The sequence below is a fragment of the Melozone crissalis genome, unplaced genomic scaffold (genome assembly GCF_028551555.1).
Source record: "Melozone crissalis strain CALT ecotype California unplaced genomic scaffold, PUWL_Pcris_2 ptg000090l_1, whole genome shotgun sequence".
NCBI lineage: Eukaryota > Metazoa > Chordata > Aves > Passeriformes > Passerellidae > Melozone > Melozone crissalis.
This window is the reverse complement of record NW_026535867.1, coordinates 3,899,034-3,918,327: the sequence shown is the minus strand read 5'-3', so window position 1 is coordinate 3,918,327 and position 19,294 is coordinate 3,899,034. Positions and strand designations below refer to the sequence as shown.

The window sequence follows — 19,294 nt, the reverse complement described above, 5'->3', positions numbered from 1 at the left end:
ACTCTCCCTGAGCTCTTGGCCCTGCTATTGCATGGTCAAATCTCCACATCAGATCACAAAACTAGTGGACAGTAAAATGAGCACACTCTGGTCTCAGCCACCCTTCCACCCAGGCTGAAAGAAGAAACACCAGAAGTTTCCTTTCCCTCATCACTGTTCACATCTGGCCAGAAAATGGAGGAGATGGCTCTCCAGGGGCTCTGTGGCAAAGAGCTGCCCCTCCATGAACCACAGCATCCCAGGTGGGTGTCACTATCAGGGCTATGTGGAAACAATTGCAGGGTTTGGCTGTAAAACCTGGAGATCTGTGTGCAGCATTCTCCAACTCTGCTGAACCTGGGGGAAGGTCACAGCTCCTTCAGGGTGTCAGAGCTTGCAGAAGGGCGAAGATGCTTCTCTGGATAAGGATGTGGGCAGTGTTCTGTCTGACACTGATCAAGTTAAGTATTTCTGGTAAGATATCAGGGATGGGTGAAATCTCCATCCAAGGGGAAGGCAGCACTTGTGGAGTTTTGTGGTCAAACTTCTTAGTAACTGAGGAAAAAAATGAATTTACTGGATAGATGATACTGCAATGTGATATGTCATTCACATTGCAATGGAATTGATGGTGTAGTGAAGGGTCTGGAAGGTTTATGGTTTGATACAAAACATTAAACATGCCATAAGTCTTGCAATAAAATAACTGCACAGAGAAGTAAGTACTGTTAGAGAATTGTGAAAATACACATTCTGAGAAAAAAACAATTGTTACACCAGCAGGCCAGGCATAGTTTCTAATGAAGTGAATCCTTTTCAGTGTTTGGAACCAACAGAAGTAATTTAAAAATTCCCAGTTGAAGCATAAAGATTTTATTTAATACCTTTCACAATGACTGAGTGACTGTGATGATGAATTATGGAGGGCTTTTTCACCAGGAGTCTGCAACAACAAGATAAGGCAATAATCTATTTCTATGCTTGTGGACATTTGATTTTTCTAATTTTTTTTTTTTTTTAGTGAGTCATAAAAGATGCATGATTCATTAACAGGTTAGGACAAACTGATAATATTTGTCTTTTCAGCAGTGTCAGGATATTATTCTGTAATTTTTAGTATTTTCTCAAGTAAGACTGCATTCAGGCATGACTCAGAAATAACTTAATAGTGAAGATATTGATCAGTGCTCTAAATCCATCTGTAGTAATTTTCATGCCCAAGGGACTGGATGATTTCTTTTCCAGTAGAGGTTTGAAAGTTTTCTTATTGAACAGTTAGCAGGAACATGAACAGTAAGCAGGAACTGATTTAGTCTGGAGCTAAATCAGTTTTAATGTTTGGGGGTTATTAGTTTGTTTATATTTTTTTATTAGAGTATTTATGATTAGTAGCTTTTAACCATCAATTGTGTGTAGTGAGGCAGTAGAAATGGTGATGCTGTGCCATAATGAAACTAATTCAGGAAAAGGCAAACAACCAGCATGAAAATATACCCAACAAAAAACCCAGCAATGCCAGTACAGGTTTTCTTAATTGCTAGCATAGGCAAAAGAATTTGAAACCAGAAAAAGCAGCATCTTCCAGAACAGCAGCAAAGACAAATTTTCATTGCTCTGAGCTGCTGGCACTCAGCTAATTCATAGCAGCACTGCCATGTGAAGAAACTGCAGATAGTGTCAGCATATAAAACTAGAAATGAAAAATATATATAGACTTGGAGCAACCTCTCTATAACCACATAGAGTCCATGAACTGCTGACTCATCTGGCAGGAGCTTTGGTGGGAGATTTTCTCCCTCAATCCAGTGTTGCTGTTTCTATGTCTCTTGTCATTTTGGAGATATTGGAAACTGTGACACTGAGTAGTTCACAAAAGACTAGGATGACAGAATGTTCTGTGTATTTTACAGAAATCTTGTAAACGTGGTTGGAACACTTTTTTGCCAAGTAAATTTCCATCTACTAAAAATTCCTTTCCATTCACAAAGTAAGGTGATATTTTTCTGCTTAGTGTCTTATTATTCCAAGCTCTACTATCAATCTCTCTACACTTTATTTTGAACTGTGCAAATGTTGTCCAGAATTTGTGAGTGTGGCAGCTGATTGATAACTGCAGTAGCTTTGGTTGGCCAAGTTTGTTAATGTTTATGTGTCTCTGGCTTTTCTCATTTTCCTCTCACAGAGAGCTACGGATAGTGACAGGGGAATGGTTTTTTGAAGAGAGAGCAAAGCGCTTCAAACAATCAAATCTTGGAACTGATGTTGTCAGACAGTCAATCCTTCACAAATTCCCAGGTAGGGACCTCAAGAGTGAGATTTACTTGTGCTTTTTAAGTTCAAAACCTTGTTTCTTGAGTGTTTGACTTGCATTTTATTCCTGACTGAAATATAATCAGTATTTTAATCTTAATTTTTTTATTTGTGCCTATACAGTTATTTATGAATGAGTAATATTCAGGAAAGGTAAGGCCTGTATGAAAGAAGTCTCTCTGTGGAGATAGGGAGCTGCTCAAAAACTCACTGTCCAAACTGAGAAAGTTCATTCTCAGTTCCTGCCAGGAAGTTTGGCTGTATGGAGAGATCTCAGCCCCATCATTTTTTTGCCTTTGGCTCTCTTACTTGTGACAATGGTGTGTAAAAATCACTCAAATTTCCTTTTTCAACTCTGAAGAAGAAAGGTAAATTTGAGATCCTGTGCTGTCTGTTGGATCATGGGCTATATCCAGGCTACCTGGTATTCAGATTTTCCCTTTGCCCAAGTATCTCAAACAAGCTGCACCTGCACTTTTAAGTACAATAAATTGTCTGTCTGTCTGTCTTGGCCAAGCACAGCCTGGGGTGTGTGAGCAGCTCTGGTACATTGCAGGGTACCACAGGACCTCTCGTGTAAGAAATTGGAGTCTTTCCTGAATGCTGATGGTGTGTACTCATTTAACTCCTTCACTCTGAACACAGAAGCTGTTGGGTAGTCTGTTTCAGATGCAGCATTTATGCTCAGCTTTATCCCCTAGCTCATAAGGGGAGGGACTGGTTTACTGCCACTGGAAAAAATTCATGGTGCGAACTTTCTCCTTGGAAAATACAGACCTTGCCAATATCACTGTGCCTCAGAAACTGTAAAGGTGGCAAGTGTGTAAATCCTTGATATTATTTCAGTGGTCACATTGGGTATGTCATTTTTTAATACTTGATAGATATATTGAAAAATCTATTTAAACCATTTTCCCCATACCTTGCTCCTAGGTAAACAAACATTTTAATTATGAAGACATTCTTTCATTCAACACAGAAGATACTGTACATTTCAAAATTAAATATCGGGTCCTTTGGTTATTAAATATTGTCACTGATAAATCTGGAAGTATAGTTGAAGAGCTGGTAATGAGGAACATCTCGAGCCAAAGTTTTATTTTATTGCAAAGATCCCCCAAGGCTTTTTCTTTATCTGTTTTTGTAGGTTGTTTGATGTACTGTGTTATTTGTGCAGAAATTAATCTTTTATTTTCTTTCTCCCTCCACTGCAGACACAGTTTCCAATACAGATGATGAAAGAACATGCAAAAATCAACCCCAAGAGAATGAAGAAAAGCCAGATGTACCAGTCTGCTCCACAAATGGGCACAAATCTGTCTTTAGCAGACCTGGAAAGATCGGGTAAATCCTTTGGTTGGCTTTTATTTTGGTTTCTGGGTTTTGGGTTTTTTGAAAACTGGTAAATCTAAAACTAGCTGTATATGGTTGAATAGATTTTCTTTTGAGTTCTTCCAGTCTTCCAGATCAGCCTCAAACTTCCTGGGATTAGAATCTGCCTTCATTTAAAGGCATACTTACTGTAATTAAATTGCTGTTTCCTAGGAAATGCATCAGCAATTCTCCTTCAGCTATAAAGGTAGCAGAAAAAAAAGTCAATTTTACTTCTGGATTTTTCTTGTTTCTACCCAGAAGTAACAGTGTCCTTAAAGGCAGGCTTGACAGAGAAACAAATATAAAAACTAGCATTTGTAGGACCTGGTTTTTTATGTATACGGGTCAATTTGGCTCCTAAGACAAGTTTTCCTTGGAGGGTCCAGCTGTGCAAGTACAGTCTAAGAATGTGTGTGTATGTGACACTGAAAAAACAGAGCTGCTGCTGCTCATCCTGCAGGGTTTCACCCCAGTTTGGCTGTGCCCTTTGAGGGGCATTCACTCTCAGGGGACACAGGCACTGCACTATGTGGTTGCACAGGTGGTGTCTGGACTTAGCTGGAGGCTCTTGGGTGAGTGGGAAGAAAACCTGAATGGAAATTCCTATCATGGCTGGAGCCTCAATGGTATTTGGAAAACTTTGTTTCTGTTGAAAGGAAGAGCACATTTTTATAAGAGATCCTAAAGATAGGGCAGGTGGATGCTTTCCATGGGTTTTTCACTTCTAAGGAGAGATGAGAATTACCTGCTCCAGTGATTTATCTCTCTTTAATATAGGGAAAAAGAGCATCAGAATGCCTCTGGCCTCTTAAACTACAGTGAAAAAAGAATCCTCTTTTTTCAGCATAAGGAATCCTCTATAAAAGATGTAGATTTTGCTCTGAGTCATGAGAAGTGGGCATGAGGGCATTAAGGTTTACTATGAGGGCATTAAGGTTTACTTTTCTAATTCTCCTTCCATTTAAATCCTCTAAGCAAACCAATTAATCATATTTCCTTGCAAGAAACAATTGTTTTTATAATTGTGTTTTATTTTAGTGCTGCTGTTTCTTTTTGTGGACAGAAATGTTTTTGGTGGTGACATTCCCCACAACAGAAGCTTAATCCTACAAAAAATTTGGCTTGCTTTTCCTAGTATGTTTGGTGGCATCTTTTAGAAATATTTCATTATTGTTCCTCTTCCTTGCTTGCTTCTTCCTCCCTCAGGTTGCACATTCATGTATCTCATGAGTATATTTGTTTTAGCAAGGCTCTTTTGGGGCCAGCTGCTACTGACAGTGTAATGGGATAACTTATCAGTCTATTGTGGTTTGTAAGGTCATGAGAAATACCATTAGTTTGCAAAACTTAATTTCATTCATGTCTGTCCCATTAGGTCATGTTTTTCAGGATAAGGGGGTGATGTTATGTTTTTTAGGAATGGCATGTTTAGGGCATTTGATGCATATAATTCTAGAAATATCTAATGAGAAAATATACATAGCATAATTTTATAGAGAAAGTACACACACTTAGTCAAAAATACTTTGCTAATTATGAACGACCCCCCCTCCCCCACAAAAAAAGAGATTAATTTTCACAAGAGGCAGTTCTGGTTCTAAGCAAGCTTGAATAGAAGGAATGTTTTAGTGTTTTGATGTGTTAAAATGCAGTTTGTAGTAAATACAATATTTTTATCCCAGCAACCAGTTTCATAGCCAGACTTGGTGCTCTGTTGACCTTTATATCCAGAGTTGTCCATAGGTAAGATGAAATTACTGGACTGTGCACATCACAACTTTTATCACAAAATCTTTTATTCCCTGTTCTCAACAGGAGGGTTATCAGGGCAGTTACCAAAGGAGAAATCACATATGGAAAGGATGAAGGTGAAAGGAGCACAGGCTCAGAGGCTGAAAGCCCAGGTCTGTGTGGAGGCAAATCAGCTGCGAGCTCCGAGAGGTGAGCGGAGTCTGGGACAACTCCTGCTGGGACCAACCCAGGGCCAGGGCCCTGGGCTTCTCTGTCTCCTTGGGTGCTGTCTGGGAACAAACAAAAAACACCAAAAAATACCCAACAAGCAAAAAAATTGTCTCCGCTCATGTTATCTTACTCTCCTCGTGTTCAGCTGGTGACCAATGTCAGTATGTTGGTTTTGTTTTCTGGATTTTAATGGATGAGTTGTGTTCATGTTACAGAACTGAGGCTCCTTGGTTTTATTTACTAATGAAATGTTAATTGATTGTAACTTATGTTTTCTTCTTCAAAGGCTGCTTGCCCTTCTCTTTCCATGACTATTGTCCCAGTTGTTTTATAATTCTTCTGGGTTTAAGACATCTCTGTTAGTGCCTCTGATGGCACTATAAAATTCCAAGAGCAACATTCCTGTCATGTCCTACCTTCAAAATGAAGCCAAAAACCAGCTCACTGTTTCCTTGTTCAGTTATACAGCCATACTGGATATAAACCCACATTTGCATTATAAAATTCCAAGAGCAATATTCCTGTCATGTCCTACCTTCAAAATGAAGCCAATAAACCAGCTCACTGTTTCCTTGTTCAGTTAGACAGCCATACTGGATATAAACCCACATTTTTTGTTCAGGTGCACACACCTAGCAATTTTACAACTCGGATTAACAAAATAATAACAATTTGCTGTAAGTTCTAATAGCAATTTCCTGTCTCTAAACTAGTGTTTCCAAAGAGATATGCAGGAACAAAGGATAACAGGTAAAAGGAACATCATGGACTTTAGTATGCACATAGATAAACCTTCTTGTTCAGGCAAGAACTTGCTTCTCTTTGTTCCCTACAATTCAAATCCCAATTTTTATATGTTCTGCAATATGTCTAAAGCTGATGGTGACAATCTTCTTGATTTCTTGTTGATAATTTGATTTCTTTTTTTTTTCCACTGGGTGCTGCAGAACCTACCAGCCAATCCAGCTTTCAAGCTAGTTTTCATTAATCATTCCAGTTCACTAATTTTTTTCATTAAGCTTATTAGGCCTTCTATATCCCAGCAGACTCATACCTGACTTCTATGAGACCAGAAGTAGAATTTTTGCTCATTTTCTGCATTTTCATTGAATAGACTAGAGATGAGTAAAGGATCTAAGAGACAAAACATCAGGGATCTGGTGTCTGTGCTGCTTAATACTGAGGTTATGCAGTGTTAGTAGCTTTCTCTGAGTTTGCCAGGATAAGGACAAAGGGATGCTTGTAAGAGGTCTGTGCAGCTCTTTTTGAGTGCGAAACTACAAGAAAGTTATCATGCAGTTAACCATAAATGAAACAAAATAATTTTGTTTGGGTGGTGGAATTCAGCACCTGATAAACCCTCTGTACAGATTTAGGAGTGAAGTAGTCTATAAAGACAGCTTTTATCTTTGATTGCCTTGCTTCACTTTCACATAAATAATCATCTTCTAGCTGTTTCTCAGAGCCAGAGTGCAAGACTTGTTAAATTAAGGGGTATTGAGTCATTGTCACAACAACTTCTCCACTTGCCATCTCATTCTCACATAGTGAAATTGGTGTCCTTTGCGAAAGCCCAGAGTAATATTGTCAAAATTGGTAGTATTTCACCTACCAGCAGGGAAACCAAGAGAGAATTCTTCTTCTTTTTTAATGTTTCTATTTAAGAGAAGATGTATTGAGCTGGGAACAGAGAAACCCAGACCATGAATTCACCTCTTCTCCTGGTTTATTTCTATTCCAGCAAAAATGTTTACTGCTAAATGCTGTAAATGTTTTTGCTGCTGAATGAACTGGGAGGCTGCATCAGGTCAGGATATTCATAGGAGAAATAGTGTGGAAATTTCAGGCTTGTTTACACAGGCACTCCACCCCACTGCACTCTGGTCTTGTCTAGCATGAGGAGAAGCCTGGCATAGTCACAACAATGTTTTTCTATTGTCTATTTAACACGTATAAAATGTGTCAAATCTCTCTCTAATAGCAGACTGATATAAGAACTAAGGACACATTTAAAAATAATTTTTGTTGTTTAAAAAGGTTTAAAAAGTGCAACAGACCACCCTTTCTAACCCTCAGTGTTCACATGGGTTTACTGGTACTTTCTAACAGAAAATGTTCAATGGAAAAATTTTCACCCGTTGTGATGTTAGACAGAAACTGGAGTCTGGTGTGCTAGTCACAGATGATTTTTTTTGTCTCTTTTACTAATTTACTAATACTTTTATGCTAAAATACTAATTTACTAATTACTTTCACTAATACTAACTCTTTCACATTTTACTAATGTGAAACATCCAAGAAGACCTGTCCAACCTTCCTAAATTTCTACATTGGTTGAAAGAGTCAGCTAGTTTGGGTCTACAGTCATAACTGAACACCAAAAAACCACATCACCAAAAAAACTACGTAGAAGCAGGACAGTGAATAAATGGGTGTTTTTCTGGAGATAGATGGATGGATGGATGGATGGATGGATGGATGGATGGATGGATGGATGGATAGATAGATAGATAGACAGACAGATAAGGATTTTGGAGTTTCTGGAGATAGTGCTGGCATTAAATTGGCTGTAAAGCATCCAGAGATGTCATGTTACTGTCGTTTCCCTTGACATCAGTGGAACAGCCTGGTAGGAAGGTTGCATGAGTTGTCTCTTCTCCTGCTGGATGTGAATGTAGTATGGATTGAACAGGGACAAACAGCTCCTGCAGCCTGGGCAGGAGCTGCCCATTAAGGCATCTGCAGTTCTGCTAGAAGCACTGACAATACTTGTATGACTTGTATGTGTAAAGCAATTTTAATTCATCTTTGACTGTATTTTTTTTTCCTTTCCAGGTGATCCCCCAGCCCACCAGGGCTCTGTTATTCTCACAAAGTTAGCACAGCATTTTCCTTGCCGTGGTTTGCTAAATGAGCTGCCTGGCTTTGCTCAGGGCAATAACCCTTCCCTCCTCTGTCTCCCCTGCAGAGGCAGCATGCTCTCCCTGGGCAGCAGCAGCGCAGGGGCTGCTGCAGGACATGCAAGGGGCAGAGGCAGCACTGCCAAGGCTTCACTGGCGCGCTCTCCCAAGCGCAGCATGACCGCAGATTGCAGCGGGGTAAGGGCACCAAACGGGGGCACTGGGCTGGACCTGCCCTGGGAGGCTGGTTTGCAGGAGAGTAAGGATATGTGCTGTTCACATACTCTTTGAACAGAGAGAGACATAATTCTCTCTCCCAGGATTTTTCCTGGGGAAGGCAGTGAGAAAGCTCAGAGAGAGAAGAGAAAATTCTTATCTCTACTTGCTGCTCCTGCTGTTTGGCACATGTGGAATGTGTTATGGAGATTGTTTGCCAAAAGGGATTTGTTAATTGGACTCTGCTGATGGTTGTTTGGACTGATTGACCAATTAGGTCAGAGCTGTGTCATGACTGTCTGAAAGGGTCGTGGTTTTTTCTTTAGTACATTAATAGTATAGTTTTAGTATAGTATAGCATGTAGAATAATATGGTATAGCTTAATAAAGCAATTGTTCAGCCTTCTGAAATCATGGAGTCATTGCATGACTGAGGGTCGACCCTGCATTGATAAGCATGAGCCTGACAGAGAAAGTTTGATTTCTGCCTCAGTTCTGATGTGGAGGTCCCTGCCAGAGCAGACCTCCTCGTGCTCTTATTGGTGATGAGGTTTTTGGTTTGGCAGGAGTTTCTCTTTTGCTGTGGATGTCCAACATTAGATAATGAGTTATAGATTCTGAACTTGGAATCACAAGGGATGGAATAAGCATTTTTTGGCACTTTGGAGCCTTGATTAAGTGCTGTAAAATGAGGATGTGACTTTCAAGCATGCACAGTCTAGTGTTCTCCCCCTGACTGCTAAGGGGAATTTTGCAAGTCCAGCCCTTGCAGAAAATCAGGCCAAACTGATTTTAGTTTTTTCTGGATTTGGACACCGGGCTCTGCATAAATTATTCAATAACACAAAATGTGTGATAAACATGTTATCAGAGCAATTCCTCTCATGTGAAGTTAGGCCTCTTGTGGGGTATTTACCATTAAAGTTTGGGAAAAAGGTAGAACAGTGCTCAGATCAGAGCACTATTGAACACATCAATTTTCTTTCCAACTTCCAGATACTTGTTCTAATATGTTATCTAATAAAAAAATAAGTTAGTGTTTATGAAGAGCAGTTTTGGGATCTGTAAATAAATGAATAGTTATTTTATTTGTGTTCTTGTAGGCATATAGACTGACTTGTTTTCAAGTACATTAGGTTTGTTTGAGAAATCCATTTAATTTAGATGGAGTTATGTTATTAGCTTTTCTTTTACAGGTAGGCAAGAGGTCACGATGATATCAAGGATATTGGCTTTATTTAAGGGGTTATACTGGCATAATTTAATTAGTTCAAGTGTATTTGGTTTTGCCCTGGCTGAAATCATTGTGCTAGTACAAAACACAGAAGTTTCTTTCTTCCTTTCTTTCCCTTTCCCTTTGCCTTTCCCTTTGCCTTTCCTTTGTCTCTCCTTTCCTTCCTATAAATTTGAGTGTTGTTTTTCCCTGATACTTTACACTGATTTTTCAGCTGCAAACTCAGAATGTAAGCAAGAATTGCATCTTTGTGCTAATTTTATGCATCATCAGTGCTAAGCAAAGCAGATTAGACTGAAATCTAAATATATTCAGTAATAGACTGGATGTTAAAGGACCTTTGGGGTTCTGGAATCTAATAGAAATTATGCTTTTTATAAACTAATAATGAATAAACTTAGATTTTGTATTTATGGCTTATGCATTTTTCCTCTTGGGCAGGACACAGGCTTGGAAAATGACATGATCATTCCAGCAAGCGAAAGTGTATCTGAAGATTTAGTAAAGAAACACCGCAGGAAACCATCTGGAACACCTTCCATTGCAGTTTCTAGGATATCTTTGTCATCAGGCAAGTATTAAGTCTTTTTCTTCTTTCTGGCAGCCTTTATTATCACAGGATTATGCCCCTTCTTGTGACTCCTCTCCTTTTGTTCTTGAAACATGTTGAAAAACCAAATGTTAGTTTCATAAACTTGTTCATTCTGAAAACACTTCCCTGTTACTAATTAAGTTCATACCCCTTCACAAGTTTTACATTAAAAATAGGAATCCTTATCCCAGAAACATTGGTACAACATTATTGTTAGGTAAACCACATTCTCTTAGAGTTGTTACAAGATTTCATTCACAAGTGCATGTTGTTTAGTTATTCTCTGTGTGTCCCCCTGCATGAAATATTACCTGTATATAACATTACTCTGCTGCTGCCATGTGACAGTGTTCACAGGGGTCTGAGGATGAGGGAAGAGATGAGGATCTGGCTCCATGTTTCAGAAGGCTTGATTTATTATTTCATGATATATATTATAGTAAAACTATATTAAAAGAATAGAAGAAAGGATTTCATCAGAAGGCTAGCTAAGAATAGAAAAAGAAGGAAATGATAACAAAAACTTGTGTCTCAGACAGAGTTGGAGCCAGCTCACTGTGATTAGCCATTAATTAGAAACAACTCTATGAGACCAATCACAGATGCACCTGTTGCATTCCACAGAAGCAGATAACCATTGTTTACGTTTTGTTCCTGACGCCTCAGCTTCTCAGGAGAAAAAATCCTAAGGAAAGGATTTTTCATAAAAGATATCTGTGACATGCTGCCATTACATTTCACACCCACTTTGCCCAGAAGCAAATTTGGGAAACAATGTGTGGTCAGAGAACAAGCCCCTCACAGACTTCTTGTCTGTCCATTTTTATAAGTGATGCTCTGAACGAGTCAATCCATCTGTAATTTACCTCATTTCATTGCAGGCTGGTCGGTAGAAAGGGCTCACACAGAAAGGTGCTGTCACAGCTACTTTGCAGTAGTGGCTGGAAATCCCTTTTTTTCCTCTCTGAAATGGGAGGCAGGAGCACCCTGCAGTTTTTTGCTTCCCCCAGGCACTCAGTCAGCTTCCTGCAGGGCTGATGGGGTGCGTTTGGGTGTGCAGGCTTCTCTCTGAAACACAGCAGGACTCACTCTGTTGTAGCTGGATTTAGCCCAAAGCAGAAACCCAGAGGTGCATCCCGCAGAGCTAATCCAAGGAGGCAATGCTCTTTACCTCAGACATTTCAGCTTGAAAGTGTCAGAGTTTCCCTGAGAGTATTGTTCAGTGCAACTCCAGGCAGAGATGTTACAGATGGCTACTTATTTAGGAAGCAAAAATTCTCCTGTTCCTGCTACCTTACAAAATAGAATCTTTCCTGGTAGATAAGAACTGACCTCATGTTACCAAAGCAGATGGATGCTGAGCATAACTACAGAAACTTGGGAACAGGCCTCAGACTCTGCATTTGGCAAAACTCAAAGGACATTAAACTCAGGACAGTGACTTTTCCTGCCACATCAGCTGTAGAACTGCTAGAAGATGAACAGTTAAAAACCTTTCAGATTCCTACCTTCAGAATCTAAAATTACTCTCTTCCCCCTCTTCTCTTTCTAAATATATTGAAACAGTCACACAAAAGACTTATATGGGGAGGACTAAGAGGCCTTAGAGAAAGATTTTCTACGTCTTATGCTATAGAGTGGATGAGAGACCTGTAGGACGGAGAGAAACTGCTGGAGCTCTTGAAACTATTATTTTCCTCCTAATTTCTATACCATGAACACTGCTAATGACAGAAATACTTTCTACATCCCTTTGTATCCCCAGGTATTTGATTCTCATGCAGATGCTGGGGAGCTTTTAGTGGCGGTGGTAGATGTGGCAATCACTGTGAATACTTGGACAGTGAGTTTTGCAACATTCCAGGCAACTGGGATATACTGGGAGTACCTGAGCATTCCAGGCTAGCAGGCCTACCAAAGTCAAAATCTTGATGATTCATGGTATCAACCACAGAAGACATTTAGATAGATAAATAAATAGTAGATTTAGTAGATAAATAAATAGTACAGGGGTAAAATTATTGCCCAGAAGGCTGAGCAGCATCAGAAAGCATATTTCTTTCTCCATTTATCATAGTGATGTTCAGTTGCCATAGATTTGACAGATAATTAAAATATTGTTTTAATTTTTTTTGTTAAAAAAACATTGGGGTTGGGAAAATACTTGCATGGAAGATGAAATGGAGTATTTCTGTAAAAACTATAGCAAACATTTAAATTGTTTTTTTTCCCAGACCGTAGCAGATCTGAGATAGATTTGAGTGAATCTTTCTCTGAAGGAAATGAGGATACCCTGAGCATAAGAAGCAAATCTGTACCTAGTGCCTTAGATCAGGAACTGGTGAGTTATAAATATGGAAATGTTCATCTGGTGGAAATTCTGTTTGTTTGCACCAATGAAATCAAGACTGTGTGTATCTATATAAAATGTGGGTAAGGCAGGACATTCTTCCAGGGATATTTAATGAGTTTTTTAATAGTGTCATCGTCTGAGTATGTTTGCTGTACAGTGATTTCAATGAACAGTCATGGTTCCAATTTGTTGTTAATTTGCTGGGTGTTTGAGTTCACAGATGAAAGAAACCTAGCTTGAGAATAAATTCCAGGAACTAAATTGCCCATGCTCCAAAAGTCTGTTAATTCATATTTGCATAAGTTTTAATTTTGATGCTGAGAAAGTTCATAGTTTAAAGGCTTTATTCTCTGTCTGGTTTGGTTTTCCATTTTTCTGTATTTTTAGCAGGAAGACCCAGCTTTCTCTTCTGGCAATGTTGCTTGCCTTATCTTCCTGTTGACTCTTCCATACATCTCCATGCCTTTTTTTGTGTATTCTACGGATTGTTCTTCCTGAAGTGATTCACAACTTCCATTTCCTCTTGTGCACATACCCAAGACAGGCAATCTGCAGATGTGCATCAGTGCTATAAAAGAACATCCAAGCTTATTAATTATGCATGGAGAGGGAGAAGTTATTTAAATAATTCTTTATCTAATCACAGTTTATTCTATAGTTCCCTAATGTGTGTTGGTGGCTGATGCATTTTGCCTGTTGTCATAGCCCCACCCTTCCATCTGCTCTTTCCAGAAGAGCATTGGCCATGGCAGATGTCTCCCCTTCCTGTGGTGTTGAAATCAGAGTCTTGGTGGAAAACCATGTGTTGGGATTTCCATCTTTTCTTGGATTAGTAGCAGCCAGAGAATGTGCCTGCAGCATTGCTTTGGGTTAATCTTTGAGGAATTAACAAAAGACCTTCCTGTGTGTCAGGGGTTGGTGGAAGAAAAACTTCAAAAAATAAGTGGTAAATTTTAAAATTGTAATAAAAAAAAATGAGGTGTTCTTTTTTAAGAAGCTGGAAAATAATGCAGAAGAAAAGCACAAAATAAAAAAATGCAAACTTTATATTCTTTATATCTGTTCTGTGCTCTAATTCACTGCTCCAAATTAGATATTTCTCTGAGGCAGCTGCCAGGGATGACAAATCCAGAGAGGTTTTCCGTTCCCTGTTTAAATTTTCTCTTCTTAATCAGAGATTTTGTTTTGTATTTCTTTCTTGCTGACTCTGAATGAAATTCAGATTTCATCTCTGCAACTCTGTAGTTTCTTGGCTAGCAGAGCACACCTCTCTTGTGGCATAACCTTGATTTAGCTGCTCCGGAGTCTGGTGCTAATTCCCCTCTAAAATTCATTCATAACAGGAGTCACAGATCTCTGATTTTACCCATATCCTCACTTTCTCTGCTTTATGAAATGAATTGATTGCATTCATCAGCTTTTGTGTTACCACATTCATTTAGGGCAGCTTGTCTCACAGGAGTCCTTCAGGGTCTTCATATTCATAATGGAAGTAGTGCTTTGAGATAAAAGCTGTATTCCTGCTGGAATTTAGTTTATTTGATGTAAGAGAAAAGAAGAAAGGCATCTGATGATGGTAACAACAGCTCCTGCAGCCTGAGAAAACCGGAGTTACACCTCCTTCTTTTCCAGCTGAAGTCCTTCAGTCTCCTGTTCCTGGGTGATGGGAGCTGACAGCAGTACTATGGGAGATGCCACATGTCAACAGGATATGCAGATTGCTGGAATTTATCAGCTGAAAGGATGGGAAAAGCTTTTAGCTCCTTTGCTCCCACCTTTATCAGGGAAACCATTACCCATACAGAGAAATCAGCTGGAAAATTGAATGGATATTTTGCTTCTCTATTTAATATTGCTTTTGATAATGAAAAGAGACAAGTCCCAAAACCCACAGGGTGTGGTACAGATTTATCAAGGAGCATGGGGAACCAGCTAAATACAGTGCTGTGTTCAAATGTGAGCACATTTCTGGAGAGGTGTGTGTTGAATTCCTGACCAAGCAGTTTTCATTGCATGCTCAGCTGCTTTTTTAGTAGTAATTGGATGATGTGCATTTATAGCCCCCACTGGAGACCATCTGATTAATATCCTACTGGTTCCAACTTTAACAAGCTAATAACAGCAACCAATTACATAGTTGCAATTCTGTAACAACTCCTGAGAAATGAAATCGTTTTGGTGCAAAATAAATTAAGAGAGTAAGTTAAATATTAAAGTAAATTGTTCTTTTTAAGTTTCAGATTTCTGCTTGCAGGCAGAAATTGGTATTCAGCACTTGTTAGGACACTGTGGAGCAATGTTAGAATTTGAGTGTCTAGACTGAAACACCCCAATCTGAAAATGTTGCCGTACTTTTTTCCCCCCCTCTGTTTAATTATTTTGCAGTAAAAATGTAGCATTGTTTATTTTCAAGTTCATTGGTATGCATAGAACAGTGTAAAGGAAAGAGTTTTTCATGTATAGAATTTCTTCTTCTTGCTCCATAGGCAAGTAAGAAAATTATATTCTTGTTCCAAATTTAAAACTAGACTACATCACCTGACATCTGATTTCAATGAGGGGAGTAGAAATTACAGGTGGAGTGGTTTGTTGGGTTTTTTTGTTTGTTTCTTTCAGGTTTCTGGGAGATTTTGCTTTTGAATGATTCAGTTGTCTGTGTCCCTGAAATAGTTTGCTCTGTTGTGCCTAGGTCTCCAAGGGTTTTTCCTTTCAGTTAGTTTAAGGTATCTATTACTTCCTTTTTTTCTTTTTTTTTTTCTTTTTTTCTTCTGTGGGGTATTAACAATGCCTTCAACAGATTAGAAAGAAAAAGACCAACAAAGCAAGCTCATGGTAGGAACATGAAACTGTTTTCTTCAGTATGTAAACTCTCCAGCAGCATTTCTGCCGGCTCTGTTTTTGATGATTAGCACAGAAGTCTTTGAGAGTCCTGAATTTTAATCCAATATTTCTCTGGTTAGCTTCAAAGAGTGAGAGCAACTAAGCAATAGAGAATGAGGTGGGTCAATGGGTGAGGCTTTTATAGCTGCAAAGCAGATATAAGGAACTTGAAAATCTGACTTCCATTAAAATTAAAAACAAAGTCTTTCAAAGTATGCCTACCATAAGGCTTAGGGAAACACTAAGATTTCCAAGCCATACCTAATAGGATTATAATTATCTGCTGGTATTTTTTCCTGTGATTTTAATTAAAAGTTAAGAGTCCCATTAAGACCATCAATCACATCTAAAGATTTGGTTTAGATTTTACTTCATTGCTGTGTTTAAATGATGATTTTTTTTTCTGTATAGAGGTTATAGATGCTAAGCTTCAGTCTTGCTTATTAAAACTCAAGCACCTATATGAAGCTGTGCAATATCTGATTTTCCACCTTTTAATTATTAATACAATACAGAAATTTAATTACTTTTTAAAATGCTTGTCAACTGGCTTTATATAAGATATGAAGTCTATGTGTGAAGATTTTCAGTTCTTTAACAACTGAATCCTGAAACCACAGCTGTCTCTTCCCCTTATGCTCTGTCTGTGCAAAGATGTGGAAAATGTGAACCAAAATTCCTTTACAAAACAGAATTTGAGTGCATCCAGCTCCATCTTCCTAAAGTGGAAAACTTGTGAACCAAAATTAAGTGACAGAGGCTGACCAAACACAGTGCAGAACACAACAACTAAAATGCCTGTTTGTCATTTAGGGCTATCTGGATGGAACAGAAGAAGATATTGATGACATAGTGGCCTCTTGTTATCCAAGAAAGCATGAACATATGACAAGTGGATTATCAACAGTAAGATCTTGGGTAGAATACATGCATTGTCCTTCCACAAAAGACCATATTTCCTCCAGAAAGGAAATTGTTTCATATCACTTATCACATTCATTTTTCATTATACACTTGAGAAACATCTTTTAATATTCAGATAGACTTTCTATTATATTATTAATGCTGCTCAAAGCTAAAATGCTGTTCTCTGCAAGACATGGAAAGAGAAAACTATTCTGCATATCATTAGCAGACTTCTTCATATGCTGGGGCTATTGTCAAGCTTACACGTGGAGAAGGCAAGCCAAAGGTGTTTGCAGTGTGTGACTGCTCAGTTTTGCAGAGGAGCACTTGATCTTAATTAAATTGAAACAGAGACGGGGCTGGGGGGGATGGTCCGTCTCAAACTGCTCTCTGATCTTTCAGTTCTTGGGACACAAACATTTGTCTGTGTATGCACACATCCCACTTCCATGGAATCATTGTCCCTCCCTCAGCTCGGTTTCTCTCATTCTTCATGGCATGATTCCTATGCCACCCACATCTGGAGAGTATTTCCCTTTACTGCAGGGGAGAGGTGCTTGGGGATTATGTTGGTGACAATGAAGGGGTGGCTGCACCTGATGGTAGCGACAGAAGTGGTATAAGAAGGTTCTGCTGTTCATTACATAGTCTGTTAATTACTGGGAAAGAAAATAGATAATGAAAGCAGCCTTTGACATGTCTAGTTTATTACTAGCAGCTGTGTACCTAATTTTTGGGATCTGTGGGCAATTGATAATATCTTCAGTGAGTCCTCTCTGGCCATTCTTCTTTATGGCTTTATGTGTCTAAGAATAGCTCTGGACTGCACAAAGCTGCCACAAACTCTACTATGTAGAGTGTATGAGTGCTGAGGAGGATGAAGAAAGATGACTCTGAATACTAAAAAAGAGGAGAAAATTATTGTCTTTGACAATAACCAAAGAACTGTCCTTTCTAGAGTGCACCCCCATCAGTCTCTGTGCAAGGAAGGCCAAGGGAATCCCCAGTGAAGCTCATGATCCCAAAGAAATCGAGATGGCTGAACCTAAGCTCACAGAGCATTTTGATGTCTTAGATCTGGCTGTGTCAGACCATTTTTCCCTCTGGTTTTTGCTGTTCAGAGAGGCAGACACAGCACATCTGAGCACCTGTAGCCTGTGCACTCTGGGCTAATTGCACCCACTTAGCCCAGGCTGGCAGTGACTCACAGCCTCCTGTGCTTGCTGGTCCCAGGGATTTTATAGACAGAATGATTTTCATTTCCTCTGAATATTGATAGGATTGTTGCAGGGGCTTAAGTGTTTTCTCTAATTAAGGAACTGCATTTAGAGATCCTTCCCTCTGTGCTTCAGGCAGCATTCTGTCCATGTGCTAGGTTTTGTCCTTTGCTGTAGATTTCCCTCTGACCTTTCTCTTAAGCAAAGTGCAGCCTTTCCAGGGCTGTAGGTTTGAGATAATCTCACATCTCAATGCTTCTGTTTCTCCTTATTCACCATGACATGTTTTTTAATGTCACTGCATGCAATGTTAATGGCAAAGTTGTGAATGGCCAGCTGCTTCTCCCTGCAAGAGAAGGGCAATTTTACAGGTTCATTTCTTTATTCCCCTTAAGTGTGTTACTAACATTTCCCCATCCTAATTTTACCTTCACTTTGATTGTTTTAAGCCTTTGAGCCTTCTTGACCAGTATATTTTTGTCCTGTGCTATCTGTCAAATGACTGTTAACTATTAAGTCACATTGAAATAATCTTATTAATGAACAGTAGACTCATAACTCTATGGTTTCCCTTTCCTTTCCCTTTCCTTTCCCTTTCCTTTCCCTTTCCTTTCCCTTTCCTCTCCGTTTTTTCACTTTTTGTTTCTTTTCTTTCTTGAATTTGAAATAAATATTGCTAGTCTTAAAATGAATATTTGAGGAAAAGAAAGAAATATCACAAAGTATAAAATACACTTGAAATCTGCCTGCAACATGAATGAGCAAAATTGGAAGTGGAAAGTGGCATTGAAGAGAAACTGTATCTCAATGTTAGTCTTTTATTTTGTGTTTTCCCAATGCTATTGCATGAACTGTTTTAAAAATTTAGTTTTCTCTTCATCCTACACATATTTATGTGGTGCTGTCAAGACCCACCACATTAGTAAGACTAAAATGTTACAGTGCTTTACTGCAGGAATAAGATATGATGCAAAACAAATTAATTCTCAGTGAGGTATCAAAATGAGACTCTCTGTCCTTCAAATGTTGTTTGCTACTTACTAAACAGGAATATGACTATTTTTCTTCAGGATTTTACACTTGCAATGTCCAGTGTAAATTCTACAGAACAGAGTCTGGGAGTGGGGGCAAAAAGTGAAGTTTATCAAGTTTTGCTAAATTTGAATAATTTTCTTCATGTTTGGCAAGCAATTCAGAAATTGTGTTTGCATGAATTCAAGGGTCAGGTGCCATCTATTTGTTTCAGATCTTCTATCATGGATTTTTTTTACCCAGCCATTTATCCCTTACTGCCTGCTTACACAAAGATTGAGGAAAAAAGTATTTGGGTTAGAGAAGTGTTTGGAGTAGAAAACAGCTCATCCACCTCCT

The 19,294-nt window shown here is 38.8% G+C and overlaps 1 protein-coding gene across 3 annotated transcripts in view; it reads left to right on the top strand.

Moving 5' to 3' along the window:
• Positions 1-19,294, top strand: part of SYTL5 (synaptotagmin like 5) — a 76,446-nt gene that overhangs the window by 43,993 nt on the left and 13,159 nt on the right. For 2 of the 3 annotated variants that reach the window (XM_054291274.1, XM_054291273.1), the window contains exons 4-9: positions 2,162-2,274; positions 3,504-3,633; positions 5,479-5,604; positions 8,594-8,723; positions 10,417-10,546; positions 12,802-12,908. In XM_054291274.1, the coding sequence (XP_054147249.1) occupies positions 2,162-2,274; positions 3,504-3,633; positions 5,479-5,604; positions 8,594-8,723; positions 10,417-10,546; positions 12,802-12,908 (736 nt within the window). Of the gene's footprint in view, positions 1-2,161; positions 2,275-3,503; positions 3,634-5,478; positions 5,605-8,593; positions 8,724-10,416; positions 10,547-12,801; positions 12,909-16,613; positions 16,707-19,294 lie in introns of all 3 variants that reach the window. The other variant, XM_054291272.1, reaches the window with a different exon arrangement.